The sequence below is a fragment of the Microcaecilia unicolor genome, chromosome 13 (assembly GCF_901765095.1).
Source record: "Microcaecilia unicolor chromosome 13, aMicUni1.1, whole genome shotgun sequence".
Lineage (NCBI taxonomy): Eukaryota > Metazoa > Chordata > Amphibia > Gymnophiona > Siphonopidae > Microcaecilia > Microcaecilia unicolor.
In genome coordinates, this window is record NC_044043.1 from 75,336,367 (window position 1) to 75,355,399 (window position 19,033).

At 42.0% G+C, this 19,033-nt stretch overlaps 1 protein-coding gene across 1 annotated transcript in view; it reads left to right on the plus strand.

Annotated features, from left to right (window-relative positions):
* Positions 1 to 17,168, plus strand: part of PLCH2 (phospholipase C eta 2) — a 727,403-nt gene extending 710,235 nt beyond the window's left edge. The window contains exons 23-24 of the mRNA XM_030185738.1: positions 794 to 1,133; positions 14,463 to 17,168. Of these exons, the coding sequence (XP_030041598.1) occupies positions 794 to 1,133; positions 14,463 to 16,219 (2,097 nt within the window). The 3' untranslated portion in view covers positions 16,220 to 17,168. The remainder of the gene's footprint in view (positions 1 to 793; positions 1,134 to 14,462) is intronic.
* Positions 17,169 to 19,033: the final 1,865 nt, after the last annotated feature.

A 19,033-nucleotide genomic window follows, 5' to 3' on the forward strand; every position in this document is an offset into this window, starting at 1 on the left:
TTTTTATAGAATAGCGCTTAGCAAGATGCGCACATGAATCCAAATTGTTGCCAATTAATGCTAATAATTTATTGGGATTTATTAACCGCCTTTATGAACAGATTCTTACTTGTTAGCACCCAATTGTTGGTGCTAATTGGCTCATTACGCAATTAAATTGCACACACAAATTGGGCATGCACCCAACTTTGCACGTGCAACTTTAGGTGACATGTATTGAATCTGGAGGTTTATATCTTGAATGCTATCTTTGGCTACAAATGCACAACTTGAGTTCCAGAAGGTTTTCCAACTGAGCAAAAGCAACTGGTGTTTATAAAGCGATACCTAAGGGTGTGCACCATGCAAGTCACAGAGCAAACATGTCTATACAACTCAGTTTTATTTGTGTATACTATCGTGCTCTGCTAAGCTGGCCATCAAGGCAGTCCAATGACTGCACGAAATGAGACCCCTCTGTATCTGGGCTGAGGCACACTGTGAACAGTAGAGTCCACCTTCGGGCTACAACTGCCCAAACTGGATCTCGTCTGTGGGCAGATGGAGGTCTTCAGTTTCCAGCCCTGTCAATCTGGAACCTTTTACAAGCACTGAAATAAATGGAAATTAAAATAAAAAAAAGGTGCAAGTGTGTATATGTTAACCCTAATTTGAGATCCGAGCAACTCAGAAAATGTCATCATAAAAGGGGGTGATTTTCATTTTTGATCTTCCTCATATCTCTGACGTTTCTGCATGGGGCAAACTTTCCTTTTATGTTTTGTTGCTTGTTTGTTTTCTTCTTTCTTGACAGGTCAAGCAGGCTATGGGCATAAAAGGACTATTTCTCAGAAACCCAAAGCAGGCCTCCCTGGACAGTCATGCTGCTGGCCAACTCCATCGGAAACACTCCTTTAGCAGCCACATCTTAAGAAGGACCGCCAGTGCTCCCACCAAGGGCCAACAGAAGAATAGAAAGGGCTTCCCTGAGATTGCCATTAACACCAAAGATAACAGCTCAGAAGGAGCTAGCGAAGACAGGGATTTGGATGACTCGTCGCAGCCTCGCTTTGACAAAGATCCAGAAAGTGCTTCTCCGGCACCCATTCTAAGGGACGGCTCCAATGGGGAGCTCCACAGCAAGGGGTTCAAAGGTAAGAGCCGCAGTTCCAGTAAAGGTAAAACTCAAACCCACTCACCAAGGGCTACCACTTTCAGTGAACCAGTGAGGAGGTCCGACCAGGAGTGTCATCGTGAGAGCCCTAGCGAAAGGTCAGGTGTCTTTGCCCGCTGTGCCATGAATGGCTCAGGTACGATTGGAATGGCAACAAACTGTATTAGATGTATGATTGGTTCAAGTGAGAGTCCTGATTTAGAGTGTGGATGGAATCAAAATATGACCCAACCTCTTGCAAAAGATATGCCACAGTCTGACGGGTATAACAGTATTGGTGGAGAGGAATGGCTAGATCTGCAGTCTTATAGCGTGACAGAGCAGCCTAGAAGGCGGTTGTCAGATTTGCAAACTTTTGGCAGCCATGGAAACACAAATGATTTATCAAAGAATGCTCAGGCTTTTGTGACCCCAGGCAAGAAAAATGGAGAACCAAAGTGTTCTGGGGTGAAAAACCATCCTCGACAAAGGTGGCAGTGCCAGTCAGGTGGCAAATATGGAAGCACTGTCAACTTGGTTAACACCAGCTGTGGATCAGTATCCTCCACCTCCAGCAGCCTAGAGAGCCTTGGAAGTCCTGATCTATCTGTGCGCTGGCCTGAAAGCTCCCGAAGACAAGTGGGCACCCTACAGAGGGAAATGAATGCGTTGTTCGTTCAAAAAATGGAGGAAATTCGAAGTAATTCCCCTATATTCTTTGCTGGTAAGAGTAGATTTTTGTAATCCCATTTGTCATCTTAGACTGCCTTGTTGCTTCAGCACTGCCTAGGAGGTCTTGTATTTATTTTCATTTGCCATTCAATATAATTTCCATTTTTAACATAGAGTTGGGCAAAGGTAACATGAGCTCAGACTCCAACTCAGTTTTCTATATTGTCAAGTCAGAACAAAAGCCGAGTGATCAGAGAATTTGACTTCCAATTGAGAATACGATTTTAAAAACAATCACCCAGCATAAGCCCTAAGAAATTGGCAGTGAATGCTAGGAAAGTTAGTGGGGGGAGGTGGGGAAGGTTTGAGATTACTTTGTTTTGTGCTGACATAGCTTTACGTCACTGGTTGTCCCCTCTATTGAGCTCCAAAATGCATGCTCTAGAAGTGATTTATCTGGAAACTAAAGAATACAATTTGACTCAAAAGTTTTTATCACATTTTTCATCTCTGGGAAAGGACTTCTATTTGGCTTTCCAGATGGAACATCAGTTGGACCAGTACCGGTTTTGTTCTGTTTCACCTCCGAACTTGCAGTCCTGCTTTTTTTTCCTAAAGAAAATTGGAGCAACAAGTTCAAAGATGTAACACGACAAAATCCAGAATAGATTCAGCCTAGTTCACAGAACCATCTGGAAACCCCTAATCTGAGGGAGCCAGTCTGGACCCCTTTAGCTTTGCCCCGTCTTTGCTTTGACTTTTGGTTTTCTGGATGGCTCTTTCTTTTTTCTTTTTTTTTTTTCTTTAGAATTGCGTGAGCTACATTACTCATACCCTCATCTAGAACATTAGTGCTCATGTATATGTAGTTTATCTTTAATTATATTGTAAACTCCAACCAGAGCATCATATCAAGCGCTGAAAGACAAAAGCAATATCTTGCATATCACCTGACAGCCAAAAGTTGTTTGTTTGTTACTAAAACTGCAAAACCATAGATAAAATCTTCTTTCAAAAAATTTACTGTAAAAAAGGTAAGACATTCTGTTCAATAATCATTTGGAAAATACGGAAGTATTGATAAGTGGATTGTCACAACTGCTGGATGTGTTGGCAGGATCCACTGTACTAAGGTTTTCAAACCTTCGCCCAACTCTACCGGGTCAACAGAATCCTTACATTTTCGGTGGATTTCTTTTTCTCATTTTTTTTTTTTGTTACATTTGTACCCCGCGCTTTCCCACTCATGGCAGGCTCAGTGCGGCTTACATGGGGCAATGGAGGGTTAAGTGGCTTGCCCAGAGTCCCAAGGAGCTGCCTGTGCCTGAAGTGGGAATCGAACTCAGTTCCTCAGTTCCCCAGGACCAAAGTCCACCATCCTAACCACTAGGCCACTCCTCCACTAATTTTAACTAATTTGCCTCAAATTCATTGAAATGAAGATGGATTTATTTATTTAATCCCTTCTGTTTCATAGGGCCATCTTAAAGGACGAATTACTGTTAATAAGCTGAAATACTCAAATCTAACTTGATCACCATAAACCGTTGCCTTTACTCGTGATACCAAGTTAGTAAAGTGGAGAAAAAGACCTCAGTAGTCTCAGCGTGTCAGCAGAACAAATAATGTACTTGGTGCTCGCATCTTTAAGACTCCGTTCTTATCATTGGTCAAAAAACTCCACTTGTTCTTATACTCAGTCAATATTTATTCCAAATAAATGTGAGTTAGTTGTGACTGTTTTCTAAATTACACAGGATCTTAATAGTGTCACTTGGCTTTAAATCTGCCCAATGGGGCTCTCCGTTTCACTTGTGGTTGAGCTTCCTCTGGGGGCCAAGTAATGCCCCTCTTCTGCCCGCTTTCAAAATGGCTGGTTAATGCCGGTATTCAGTACCTGCTGAATATTGTTAGCCAGCCCAATTAATCGTTTTGAATATTTTATTTTAAATATGTTTTCAAAGTTTGCACTATTTGCAATATTTATTTAAAAATATGTATTGCCCACCCATCTATATATTGTTTTTTCTTAAAACATTTGTACCCCGCGCTTTCCCACTCATGGCAGGCTCAATGCGGCAGGCAATGGAGGGTTAAGTGACTTGCCCAGAGTCACAAGGAGCTGCCTGTGCCTGAAGTGGGAATCGAACTCAGTTCCTCAGGACCAAAGTCCACCACCCTAATCACTAGGCCACTCCTCCACTGTTGCTACTATTTGAGATTCTACATGGAATGTTGCTATTCCACTAGCAACATTCCATATAGAAGTCAGCCCTTGCTGATCACCAATGTGGCTGCACAGAAACAGAAGCCTGCGCAGCCTTCTACATGGAATGTTGCTAGTGGAATAGCAACATTCCATGTAGAATCTCCAATAGTAGCAACATTCCATGTAGAATCTCCAATAGTAGCAACATTCCATGTACAATCTCCAATAGTATCTATTTTATTTTTGTTACATTTGTACCCTGCGCTTTCCCACTCATGGCAGGCTCAATGCGGCTTACATGGGGCAATGGAGAGTTAATGCCCAGAGTCACAAGGAGCTGCCTGTGCCGGGAATCGAACTCAGTTCCTCAGTTCCCCAGGACCAAAGTCCACCACCCTAACCACTAGGCCACTCCTCCACTCCTAGGCAGGTTACAATAAAACATCTGAAATAAAATTCACAGGTAATATAAAATAGACTAACAGACGAGGAGCCCCGTTTACTAAACCACGCTAAGGCTGTGCTGGCGTTTTTAACACGTGCTGATTAGCACACGCTAAATGTTAAGTCATATATAAGCGACTCTAGCATTTAGCGCATGCTGAAAACACGAGCGTGGCTCAGTAAACAGGGCCATAGGTATACATTCAGCCTGCTTTATTCAAAAGCTCCAGTTAACAAAATGGTCTTCGAAACAAAATCCCATCAATGACATGATGAGAACCTAAATAAAATGGAAATTCTGAGCCTGCAGACCCCTAGGTAGTAATACTTTTACTATCCATCAATTAGGAAAGCACTTAAACTCTCATTTTTATTTATGTGCATCTGATGGTTTAAGATGCGAACAAAAACTGGGTTGCTATGGAAATCCTTGTTTAATGTAATGTCAGCTAGCATTCCCAAAGACTGGTGTGATTTAAATTTGAAAAAAAAAAAACTATACTCTTTTAATTAATTTATTTGAGGAAGCCATTTAAAGACAAACACACATTTTCAGTTTCTTAGAATTTGACTTGCCTTTTTTCAGAGAAATTTATGGCAAGAGGCAGCATATTAAAGATCAATAAACATAAAGATAGAAATATAATTACTCATCATACGTGTAGGTCTCACAGTTAAATAACCTAGGGACAAAAACATCCATATAAGGAACTCTAATACAAAATATGGCCCTTATTTTAGAAGTCTTAAAACCCAAATTTAGAAAGTTAGAATTAATACTTATAAATCGGTTTAGATTGCAAGGGAGCATGGTTTGGCCGGGGCTTTTGCAGAACCAAACTCTACATATGTATTCCTCATTTCAGAAAGGAAACTCATGTGTATGCCCTGATAGTCCACTTTAAGGATTACAGCTGCTCCTTTGCATGTTTTTACAGGAGGGATTAAAAGAGGTCACTCCCTTTCATCTCCAGTTGTTTATCTCCCTATCCAAAATGAAAATAAACAATTGCAGCCTCTATATACATGTAAGTTTGCAAAATGGCGTACTCTGTTCATTTTTTCTAGCAAAAAAAAAGGTACTCAAATGCCAGGCCACCCTTCAGGGGTGGAGTGATCACTGAGGGACCTACCCCACAATAGCCAGGCCCCCTGCAACCAGTCACAGAATCTATGACAAGGCAGAATTGGTGTGTAGAACCTGAGCTCTTTCATTAAAACTTGGGGTCCATGGGTCAATTTTAGAAGACTATGGAAAAGGTGCCGGTAATCAGTACCCCCAAGTACCCCCTCAAAAAAAAAAGCCCTGGGCGTACTCGTAAATTACACTTGCATGTATATATTACAAGGAAGTTGGTGTTTCACAAATGTATAAGTTGCCGATTTCTGTGGTATCTTTGTGAAATGGCTGCGTCCACGGCGCACGCAGGCAAATATACATTCACATTTGCATGTGTTTTAGAAAAATCAATCTTAATTGGGGTTGTATAGTAGATGATGCAGAAAGGCAGTCTGTCTACTCTGTTAAGGTTTCCTCTCTGCCTCGTTAAGGGTGTATCTCAGTTCTCAAGCGTAGAATGTGACCCCCATGTAAGATCATCACTCCCTATCCTAGATACTTTGTCATTGTCTATCCACTTTTCTTCCTGTTCCTGGCTCCTTTTTAAGTTCACACCTCTCCCTTCCCACATTGAAACACAAGATGCCACTGCAGTTCAAAGAGTCACCAACACCAGCATAGCCCCCAAACATTTAAAGCCTTTCCAGATGTGTAAAATAGGAGGCAAAAAAAAAAAATTAAAAAGTACAGAACCTGTGTTATGCCACCACCTCCCCCCCACCCCCAACCGTCCTTAGTAGAAAGCAGAAAATATAACTCCTTTCTCAATGAGGATAGGGGATCACTTACTCCTTTTCACTTCACTCCAAGAACAGTCCAAATATCTTTGTCAAATCAAAAATGTGTAATAATGAAAACAAATAGGAGGACAAGAATAAAACACGAGGAGGATATGGAAAAATAAAACCTGTAAAATCCACAAGTTCAGAATGATCCAATATGCAAGCATAAAATAAATGTGTAATCTTCATAGACAAATCATAAGCCCTCACCAAAAGGAAAATCGAGCCTCCCACTGTTCCTTCTGAATAAGGCCCAGATGCATTAAAGACATTGGTAATTCCCGTTCCCTACCGATTCCATAGCGAATCGGTAGGGAACGGGAATGCATCAACGATAGGGAATGCAAATGAGCTACTCGTAGCTCACTTGCATTCTCTAGTCCTTCGGTACCTGAGTCGGAGAATCGGGACGTCCCTTTAGATTAGGCTCCTCTTCCTGGTCTCTTCAGCCAATCAAAGCGGGCTTAGCTGGCTGTTGTCAGCGAAATGCGCTCTGATTGGCTGAAGAGACCAGGAAGAGGAGCCTAATCTAAAGGGACGTCCCGATTCTCCGACTCAGGTACCGAAGGACTAGAGAATGCAAGTGAGCTACAACGAGTAGCTCATTTGCATTCCCTATCGTTGATGCATTCCCGTTCGGTAGGGAACGGGAATTACCAATGTCTTTAATGCATCTGGGCCTTAGTGTCCTCCCTGGAAATCCTCCCACCTTCTGCCTGCAGCCAGGAGCGTAGCCAGACCTCACGGTGGGAGGGGGCCAGAGCCCGAGGTGAGGGTGCACATTTTGGTCTGCCGCTCCGCCACCCTGCCGCTCCCCACCCACTGCTGCATCAAATACCTTGGCTGGTGGGGGTACCTAATCCCCACCAGCTGAAGCCTTGTCCTGCGCCGGTCTCTGGCACCACCGCATTGCCCAACCTGCTCTGTCTTCCTCTTACGTCCCTCACTGGTTGAATGGCAACTCTTACTTTCTCACAGAGAGAGGGCGAGAACAAGCCGTCTTGGTAGAATTATGTCTTGAACTCTTGCTAGTGTCTTTGCACCCTTGATTTGTGTGACTGCCTCCTGCTTCATTATGTGTATGCATTACATTTTGTCTTTATTCCGAGACAAGGCCATAACTGGGGGGTGGAAGAGGGTGGGAGGAGGAAAGGTGGATCATATGGCTATTCTACAGAGCCCTTCTTTAAGAAGGCCATAGACTAAGCTATTAGACATAGTAAGTGGTAGCAGAAATTGTATTGCTACCCACTTGGCAGAACGAGTTGAGGTTGAGTCACTTACCACTTTTCAGACACCTGGGAAGGAGGGGTAAGAAAGGCCCCCACCGTTTCTGGTGATTCTGTAGTTATATGGCACTGTGAAATCATGGATGTCTGATTGACCCAGGCCTTCATCTTCACCTATGATTTTTAACTACCGTTTTGATATTGCACTAATGCCCAAAACACACAGCCAGTGCACCATTCCAGGGCTGCTCTAAACCTCCCAATATAAATTCCACGCACCATGCATTATATCTTTTGAAAAATAATCATCTTCCTTAATTTTTGTTTTCAAATTTGGTGATGGAAATATAAAACAATAGAATGTGCTCTGGTTGGACAAGATCTTCTGCTTGATCACATGTTTACATTTCTCGTTGTCTTCATTTTTCCTGCACTGATTTCTCCTTTGAACTAGACTTATCTTTCCTGACTAACTTTTGGCCTTTGTTCTATCCTTTTCCCATGCTGGTTCTCTCTAGTTCAGAACTGAAAGGAGGAGCCCATTAAGGTAATGGTTTCTGTGTCCTTCATATTCAAGTACAAATACATAGCTGCATGAAAATGTGTTCTTAGGCTTCTAAATGTTCTGGATTTACACTGTTAATGTGAAACAAGCTGCCCCTATACATATTTTTGTACAGTGTTTGATCGGTTGGGTACAGTTGATGCCTGTTACTAAGCCATTACTCAAGTGAAGGATATGGGTTTTAGCTTGGGCCTTTTCAGTAGTAGTTCAAGGTGAATTACATTCAGGTACAGAGGTATATTTCCCTGTGCCCAGTGGTTAACAGTATCACAGACAAGCTTTTGGCACGTGTATTCAAACCAACGCAGTTTGAAACAGCAGCATTAAGAGTTAATATAACTTATAGCACTGGTTGTCAGGATATTCACAATGAATATGCATGAGATATCAGCATGCATTGCTTCCACTGTGTGGGTATCTCTCTCATGCATACTTAATGAAGACTGAGTTAAGAAGCACAAATTTCAAAAATACATGGAAGGATCTGTAGTGGTTGCCGTCATTGTTCTTGGGTTACTGGAAACCCCTCACTCACTTCTGCTTTGTTGTAATCAAACCTTTGTATAATAAGAAGGCATAATATGTTCTCCATATCTAGTAAACCCAACGTAGTGCCTGTTACTTGTCATGGCATTTTTTGCATTCCGATCAATAGCTATGGTTTTGGTAGGATTTGTCTGCACAGCCAATGAAACTTGAGCATTTGTTTTCATGGTCAACTTGCCATTACAGTGAGATATAAGGCAAGCTGTCTAATCTTTCTTTGAGCATGCTGTTGGTGCCTTCTTACAAGAAAGTGCAGGTTTACTTTAATATAGTTTTATCTTTGTAATGGTTACAGTGGAAGAACTTTGAAGCTTATAGTAGATGCTTCTCAACATTTTCAGTAAGTCTCTTGCACTTCTGCATCTAAAACCTCAACAACCAAAGCGCCTGTGGATCTGGCAGTTGAAGTTTGCAGGCTAGATTGTTTTGTTTTGTTTTTTGTCCTTTGACCAGCAGGATTAAGTCAAGCACACAAGTGGATGATGACATCACATGTTGCTGGGATAGAACAGCTCACCCAGAGCTCGGAGCAGTTTGGGGGGCTTATATTGCTGGGGCACTTATTTGGGAGGGGGCCTTAGAAGGGGAGGGGCCTGGGGGCACCTTGAGGGTGCTGTTTGTGTTTCCCTTTTAGATGTGGCCCAGGAGCATCAGGCTACAGCTTTGCAGCCCAGTGCTCTCAGAATGTGAACTAATCCCAGTGTGAACTGCACCCAGTGTGCACTGCAAGCGGTGTTATGGAATTTACATAGTAATGAGCTGCTCTACATGCATTTGCATGTCTAGAAAATCAACGTATATAGGCAGGTTCCACAATATTTCGTGGATTCTTTACATATGTATGAACCGCAACAAGAATGACTCTCTGTGGTAAAGAAACACAGAAATACGGATTGGTTCAAGATTGGAAAGGGCGCACATGACAAGGATGCATCCTGTCACCAGCAGCTTTCAACATGTATGCCAAAACTGTCATGCGACAAGCACGCCTGGATGAGTCCAAGATTGGCATGAAAATAAGTGGCAGAAACATCATCAACCTCTGATATGCTAATGATACCACTCTGCTGGCAGAAGATAAAAAGGATCTTGAACATCTGATCAGAAAAGTCAGAGAAGGCTGAACTGCACCTGAACATCAAAAAGACAAAGATCATGACATCAGCAAAAAAATGTGAATCTTGACATCAAGATCAACAATGAAGAAATTGAAGTTGTCAAAGATTTCATCTTTCTTGGCTTCAAAATTAATCATGATGGTGAATGCACCCTTGAGAGCAAGAGACGACTGACACTTGGAAGAAGTGCGATGGTCAGCATGAACAACATCTAGAAGAGCAAGGATATCAGCCTGGCAACCAAATGTAGATTGGTCAGTGCAATCATCTTCCCAATAGCAGCGTATAGCTGCGAAATCTTGGACGTTGAGAAAGGAAGACAGGCGAAAAATTGATGCATTTGAATTATGGTGCTGGAGATGACTGTTACGCATCCCATGGACATCCAAAATGACAAACAAAGCAGCTCTGGATCATATCAAAACAAAAGTCTCACTGGAGGCCAAGGTAGCAAAACAAAAGCTCTCCTATTTTGGTCACATCATGCGAAGCAAGTCCCTTGAAAAAGACATCAAGCTTGAAATGGTTAGTGGCAAAAGAAAAAGAGGCCACCCAAGAATTTGCTGGATGGATACTATCGAGGAAGATACTGGAATGAACATAGCAGAACTAAAGAAGCTGTGAGAGATAGGAACTGATCCATAGAGTGACCGAGAGCCGTACTCGACTGATTGGATAAGGAAGGAAGGTAAAGAAACAACTACAAACCTCTGTTTGTCGTTTGAAACTGTAAAAGCATATATGGATGGTTAGGGATTGCTTTGTTCTATTAGCTCTTTAGATAGTCTATAGGTTAATGATAAAACAGTATGACATTTTTTTGTTTGTTACTGTTGGCTATTTTTCTTTTATGTTTGTTTTTAATGTAACCTGCTTTGATTTAAAGCAGGATATAAATCCTTCAAATAAATAAATTAAAATTATTATATACCATGTGGTAACCTAAATAATACTATGTTAAGGCACCAAAACTTGAAGTAGAGCCCTTTAACACATTCTAAGGGGGCAAATAATGTGGGTTAGTGCTCTAATTCAGCTTGATAACTAACTCCCTAAACTGGATTGGAAACTGGCTAAAAGACAGGAAACAGTAGTACCAAAAGGTCAGTAATCCACATGGAAAAGGGTCAGTAGTGGAGTGTCCTGGGGAAAGGTACATACTGAGACCTGTACCATTTACCATATTCATAAATGATCTGGATATTGGAATGACAAGCTAAGTGATTGACAAGATGACACCAAATTATTCAAAGTCATTAAAATGGCCAGAGGATTGCAAGAATTTGCAGAATGGTCTTGTGAGTCTTGGAGACTAGACCTCTAAATGGCAGCTTAAGATGTTAGAAGCACCATTCGTGTTTCACGTGTACATAAACTGGCATTTAAATGTTTATCTTGCATAAACGTCTTAGTTCTGATTATACAAAGCCAGGATATGCATATGGCAAAGGGGCTGGCCTAAAAATAAAGGTTTATTCCCCATTTCAGAAGGGGAATGAACATCTGTGTCCTAACCCATTGACACCAGCATGTACACCTGCTACCGAAGATTGGTGCCTCCTGTTGAGCAATGCTGTTCTACGGGGTTTAGTGGAGATCACCCCCTCCCCCTAATTCCCCAGTGGAGTGAAGTGGAGGAGTTCAAATCCCACTGCTGCTCCTTTATCATTAGCGCATGCTATCAGGCTACTGCAGAACACATTAAAGCCTGTTGAATGCGCTAACCCACATGTTACAGATTTTTTTTTTTTATTTTGGAAGGGGCATGGCATCCCCGTTTTATCCGACTAGTGCGTTATGATTAGCGTGTACTAACCGGATAACCGCATTAATTCTTTCCAGGCTTCACACGCTAATGGGGACATTAACGCACAACCTGTAATTAAAACAGAAAAAGCTCTAAAGAGGCTGTATTCCATCTGGGATTAGTGCACAGGAAAGTCTCACTTTAAGCCCAGATTTTACCGCAGTTTAGTAAAATGACCCCGATCTCTCTCAGAGCAATCCTGTATCATCCTTTTGAACATTAAACTTTATTTAATAAGGCAAGTTCTAAAAGTCATCTTGACAAAATATATACAGAGTCTTAGCATAAAAGTGTTAATAGTCTAATAATAAGGCAGGTCTTGAGTTGATCAAGTTTACAAAGTTTGAGCAGAGTAGCAGATGAGAGGACTGGCCAGTAGCAAGGGAGCTCACACCAGTGGGTATTGAATAAGGTACTAGTATGTTACACTATTGTAACTGTACACAGGGCCACGGAGGGAGGGGGGCAGGGGGGACAAAATTCCCCGGGCCCGGGCCTCCAAGGGGGCCTGATGCCGCAGTCCCCTCCACCCGCCCCCCTCCATCCACTACCAGGCCGGGCCCCCCCCCCGAATTCAAATCATAGCGCTTCACCTCGACCTCGCTCGGTGTGAAAGAAGCGCAGCAGCAGCAGTCTGCAGATCGCCTCCCTTCGGGCCTTCCCTCCTTGTGCCCCACCCTCGTCTGACGTAACTTGCGTGAGGGCAGGACATAGGGAGGGAAGGCCCGAAGGAAGGCGATCTGCAGACTGCCGCTGCTGTGCTTCTTTCACACCGAGCGAGGTCGAGGTGAGGCGCTATGATTTTGAATTCAGGGGGGCCTGGCCCAGTGGTGGACGGAGGGCGACGATGACCTCGGGGGGGGGGGAGGGGCGTGGTGGGGCCCGGAGTGAACGGGAGGAGCAAGCATTCGGGCTAATTGCCTTTCTCTGTATTCGTGTTCCATATTCATGAGCCCTACATCTTGTTTGGAAAGCTGAATATGTAGTGTGCATACCTAGTAAAAAAGTCTTTGCAGTGTATCCTTGTAGCAATGGACAATGGGAACAGCGGACAACTGCTTAAAAAATACTAATAAAAATGAAAAGATGTTAAAAAGATTAACATAAACAGTGAAACACAGAAAAATAGGCATTAAACATAAAACTGTACAAATACATATAGGAAGGGCTTATTCAAAACACATATTGAAGACATGAAAATATATGAAACATCGGTAACAACGGATTTTCAGAGCAATAGATACTGGCCTCCTCTCCCCCCCCCCCCCCCATATAGTCCATTGCTCTAAGGATAAGCTATACTACTTAGGGGTCCTTTTATTGAGGTGTCCCAAAAGTGGCCTGCGCTGGTGTAGGCGCGTGTTTTGTACGCGCTGGTCCATTTCCCTCCCGAGCGCGCTTGGAAAAGGGTGGATTTTTCTTTATGTGCCAGAAAATGGACGTGCGGCAAAATGAAAACCAGTGCACGTCCGTTGTCAGCCTGAGACCTTAACACCACTCATTGACTTAGCGGGAAGGTCTCACACGCTAACCGGGTGGTAAGCGTGCAGCACGTGCCAACTGCCAGTTACTGCCGGGTAAGGGACCTGCGGTAGAAAATGGAAAATATTTTCTACTGCGTGTTTTGGGCACGCGCCAAAAATGGAATTACCGTCCGGGGCATGCAGGCCTTCGCAGCTTTGTAAAAGGCCTCTTAGGTTGAAGCCTTGTTTGCTATAGTTTGAATATGTATTTTAGCTATGGAAAGTGAAAACCAAACAACACAGTGATTCATATAGCGTGTTTATAAGATTTTTAAGGAGGACTCACCTTGATTGGTGCCTCTTTACCTTTGCATAAGTTGAAAAATTAAATCAGTAGCAAAAGAACAAGGCCTGAGATTTGTATTTATTTTGTGCACGCTACGCTATTGGATGGGAGGGAAGGAGGTGTGGCCTACTGAAAGAAGTCTCCTTGGGATCATCTCTTGTGTCTTACAAAAATAGTTGATTTCAATTTATTAGTTGCAGCTGCTTAAAAATGCACAGTGCAATTTAGAGAAATCAGTACATCATTACAAAAATGGGTAAAATCACAATAACATTACAATAACAGCATATAAAATATATAACTGTTTATGATTGAAATTTGGATTTAATTTTGTTTCATTGCCCAGTTTCCTTCATTGACTTGCAATTTGCACTTGAAGGCAGAAAAATCGTGTTTGGTTCGTACCTCACCAGCCCTTGCAAGATATGAGAGCACCCATCAGTCTGCGTTTGAGTTTTTGGCCCTTGCACTCCAGAACTCCTTTCCTACCTGTCTGAAAATTACAGACTAAATTTAAAAGATGTCTCAAAGCCCACTTTTTAAAATTGGCACTTCAGTCTTTATTTATTTATGCATTCTAGTATCCCACTATTATCCAAAAACAAGTTTTGGTTCAAAGTGGCATACAATTTACATTTTGGTGGCGTTACAATAGCGTCGTGCAGTGCGAAGAGGGCATCTATAGTCTTAGGGTGTTAGGGTCCTGGATCATATGACATGGGGCACTCAGTCTTTTTATGTCTTCCCTTTGCCCTTGATATTTATATTTATTATGTAAACCACCTTGATTGATTCAGAAAGATGACACATCAAGAACTAAATAAACAAACTATCCTTGATCATTTTGAAATTCAGTTGACCGTGTTGCTTGATTTCCAGCTTTCAGCATTGTACACTCTTCATTTTCATTGTTTGGTCTTAATCCTCTTGCTTCCCACACAGCCTTCAACTGCTTCTGGTAATAGTGTGAGATGATAGCGCTTGCATAGTGCAGTGCGTTGAAATAATTTTCACCTTCTTCTTTTGCAGATGTTCTCAGCTTCTCGATGCACAGATCTCTCTCTTCTTTATGCAGTCTTGAAACCATCACTGAAGAGCCCATCACGGTCAAGGAGAAGACTTGTTCTGATTCTTTTCCTCAGTCAGGTACCCCTGCCAGCGATTCAGAAGATAGGGCTTTGTTCAACCATTCCAAAGAATCTCATGCAGAAAAGAGCCGTGCATCCAGTCACTCTGAAAACTCATTTCAAGGGAAAGAAAATAGAGTGGGAAGCCCGTCAGCGCATAAAGTCACGTTCCCCGTCACTGCTTCCACAGGTGTGTGTGTTCAGGGAAATGGATCTACAGATACCGAAGGAAATTTCAAAGGCATGAATAGCTATGCACTAAAGCACAGTGATGGAAAAGGAGAGTCCATTGCAGTATTTTACAATAATAGTAAGCATGGAGAGTCCATGCTGAGCAATGCTTCAACTAATTCCTATGGGGATTGTCAGAAGAAAGTATTCCAAGCTGGTTTAATGTTAAATGGAGAAAACATGCTTGATACTGCTAAAGAGAAGCCGAATGATATGATGGACCTAAAACAGCAAAAATATGTGCAAACACGTACAGGTCTAATGTCAATATCTAATGTTTCTTGGAGGACCCCAACTGTTAAGGGTTCAATGGTTCAACAACCTTTAATTTCTCAGCCTGGGGCACATATGTTTGTAAGAAGAACAAAGAGTGAAGGGCATGTGACTTCAGACTGTTCAGCCTTAAGGACAAGTTCTACATGTCAATCCCCAGTGGCTGAGGTATACTCTGATGCCACTGTAAATGATAGGATCTGGAGTAAGCTGGAATCCAGCAGTCATCGGGACAGCATGTCTTCGTCTTCCAGCATGTCATCCAATGACACAGTGATTGATCTTTCTTTACCCAATCTAGCTCGAAAAAGCTTGCCAGATCTAGAGAGCAGCTATGATGAAAATTATGAAAACATCATTAAAAAGACTATGCGACCTCGGTCAGCGACAACATCAGGGAATGAAATGTCAATGGTTACCAAGAGCAAATCCAACCCTAACTTAAGGTCTAATCAACAAGTAGCTGATGATCTCTGTCCAAGACCCCTGGCCAAAGAACCTGAGAAAGCACTTCTACAAACTGCTAGGAGACACACTTGGAGTAGATTGTATATGGAAAGTCTTAAACAAAGCTCTCTAAAATCCAAAGCACAGGAAAATGAAATACAAACAATAACAGCTAGCCAGACAAAGTCTAAAAGTCTTGGTGATCTAACATTTGACGATATTTCTTGCAATTTTGAAAGTAAATATAGAAGCATCAGTAGAAGCTTTGTGACCAACCCAATGCGAGCCCAGCGGCGTCAATCCAACTTGAGAACTTCAGCAAAGACCCAGGATAACCTGACAGAGCAACTTAAGAAGCTGACAAGCTTCCAACAAGAAAACGATATCACCTCACCAACAGGTTTTGAGCCCATTGAATCTGAAGAGGAAGGCTTATGCCTTCTTCGACGGTCATCATCCAGAAGTCAAAGTAGAGTGCGACACATTGCAAACAGAGCTAAACAGGCTCAAGAGAGGCAGCGCTTGCAAAACCTGAGTTCAATAAATGGTAAGCCCATTGAAGAAAGGGGAAATCCAGAGGGGGCCTGCTCCATTCCCAAAGGTGTCTGCATGGATTCAGGTTCACCTACCAATCTGTTTACAACACAGCTTAAAACCCAAGCAGAACTAGACCGGGACAATGAGGTCATCTTCAAGCTGAAACTTTAATGCTGTGAAGAGCTGAACAAAGTTAGTATATGCATTTCTTTCAAGGACCATATTTACAATTATATAGTGTTAGGGACCCAGTGAGTGAGAGGATTGTCCTTGCAGAGTTTACGGTAAAACAAGCAAGCACTTAAAGGTATCGATCCTATGACCCCTTGAAAATGTACAAGCTTTGAACTCTTGCATTTATTTGAACGCACTTTGGAAGTTATAAATTCCAGGCACAAAAGGTTTTCTTACAGAATGTAATTTCCAAGGGAGATCACAGTTAAATATGGTAACTGTTTTGACCCCATGAGTTATCTTCCACCTGGTTCATTTCAGTGGGAAAAATTTGCAAAATTAAGAGGTCTTCCAGTCTTTTGTCTAAAGAATATCCACAGAATTTATTTTAGAACCAGAAAGGAAATACCTTCTGCTACCTTTGCTCAGCTCAGCGATAAATGATACATGCCCATTTCCCTTGCAAAAATTTGTGTGTCTATGATATTATGGTATTTTAACAATGCTGCTGTATATAGCACTTTGAGAATTTAATTTTAGCTTTTTTTTTTTTGCACTGCCATGCAAGATTTTCAAATATGTTTCAAGTATGTTTTAAAAGAAAAAAAGATATTTAAATTTTTAGACCATATTTAGAATTTAAATAATTCAAGCAAGTCTTCTTTTTTTTGTTATTATTGTTGTTTATCAGTTTGTATTTTTATACCTCTGTTTTGTTTTGTTCTAAGTTTTTCAGAGACTTTGTTTACTCAGAATGTTAGATGTACATTTTACGTTAGGCAGAAATGTTATCCAGATTATTTAAAAGAAGAAAACTATAGTTTAAACAGACTCAATTCATTTAAAAGCTTAATTGGAGGGAGGGGGTTCGTCTCTTAACATTTTCTTGGCAGTTTTGATTGAAAGTTTTGTTTTCTGTATATATTGAGGCATTTTAAAATCTATTTGTAAAACCATCTGATACTAATCAAATAAAAGTATTTAATCTTTTGGTTTCTAGAATATTTAGATGTAATATATTTAAGAGTATTTTATCTGTTGGAGACATACGATGAAAAATGAGTATTGAGGTGGGGGTATTCCGTCTATCTTTCTGTATCCAGAAGAGGGAAAATCTATTTGCATATATTTATGAATTTAGCATGTCACTGTTGTTTTGCATTTTACTTTCTGGGAGACTTTTTTTTTTGCCTTTATTACATAGGTGTTAAAGGAAAAGTTGTATTTCCTACAAATGAATTAGCTAGCTTTTACATCTTTTAATTTAGCTCTTCAACAGAAAAATACAGATTCTTCTCATTCCTTTGTTTTCCTGAGAGCCATCGTTCTTGCCAGGTCACTTGCATAGCCAGTCAAACACACCAATGATGCACAGCCTGGGGGGGGAGGGGATGACACACTGTTTCTGTGCAACTTGATTGCATAGAAATGAAAATTCAGAGAGTGCAAAACAGAGGTGAGAGACAGGGATATTTGTTAAGGATTTAAGGGGTCAATAATCTAAACTGTTCACATTGATGCAAACTCTGTGGATATTTGTTACTTGGGGACTCTTCGTCAATAAATCCATAAGCAAAGCAAAACTGTACAAGGTATTTTGCTCCTGGAAAAAGTATGGGCAGAAATTTGTATTTGTGTTTTCCAGGGGTACCTTTTCTGGCAGAAACAGAATGTGTACTCTTAATGCACTTCCCTGGCGCCTTTGTGTCCCCATTCTTCACCAGCCTTTTCAATGTCTCCCGCTGGCCGCGGTCGTCACCCACACTGCTTATTTCAGGCATCAGTCACTGCCTTCTAGGCTTTGCAGTCCTGTTCGCCTGCCTTAATGAGTCTCAACGAGTCAAGACCTGATTTAGGACTCTTCCTTCCTTCCTTTTCTTTTTTGCTTTCATTTCCCTGCCTACTTATTTATTTGTTTTAAGATTGTATTTATATTCCCTTCCGTTCCTTTCTTTCTCTGTTCCTTCTACCCTCTCAATTCTCATTGTAATTATTTCATTAGTTCATTGTAAGCCGCTTTGAGGCTGCTAAACTGTGGCAAAATCAGGGGCGTATCTGGGGTTTGGCGGTAGGGGGGCCAGAGCCAGAGTGGGGGGGGGCACATTATAGCCCCCCCCCCCCCGCCGCCATTGCCACCCCCCTGCCGCCGTCACCACCACCCCCCTACCGCCGCCAACACCTACCTTTGCTGGCGGGGGACCCCAACCCCCGCCAGCCGAGGTCCGCTTCCTCTAAAAATATTCCTTGAGCTGAGGTCTTTTAAGTTGTTCGTCCTCGCGCCCACTCCTCCGTGCTGCTGTTCAAACTCTGTGGAATACAGTTTCGGAGTCTGTCTGACGTCGCAGCACGTTGTATGTCGTCCTGCATGTACAACGTGCTGTGACATCAGACAGACTCCAAAACTTTTTGGATATTAAAGCCTTAGAATATTACGCTTTAAAAGTCCTTGACACCCAGATGTGCATGCAAACTTAATTGCTATCAATCAGCTATTGTGGTGAATTGGAGCTAATTGATATCAATTTAAATTTGCATGCGTATCTGCCCTAGTCACTATTCTATAACATCTGTACCTAACTATCATAACGCATAACTCAAATGGGGGTGGGGACATGGGAGGGGCATGAGTGAGTCAGGCGTATTCCCAGAAATTAGGTGCAATGTTATAGAATACTTGGATTTGTGTGCCCAACTGCCATCAGTTAGCACGAGGATTTGCACCAGGTTTCAGCAGAAGTAAGTCCTTGCACCCAAAGTTGGACAGGGGAGTCCACGCTAAGTGCCATCCTATAAAGGGTGCTTTGTGCAAAG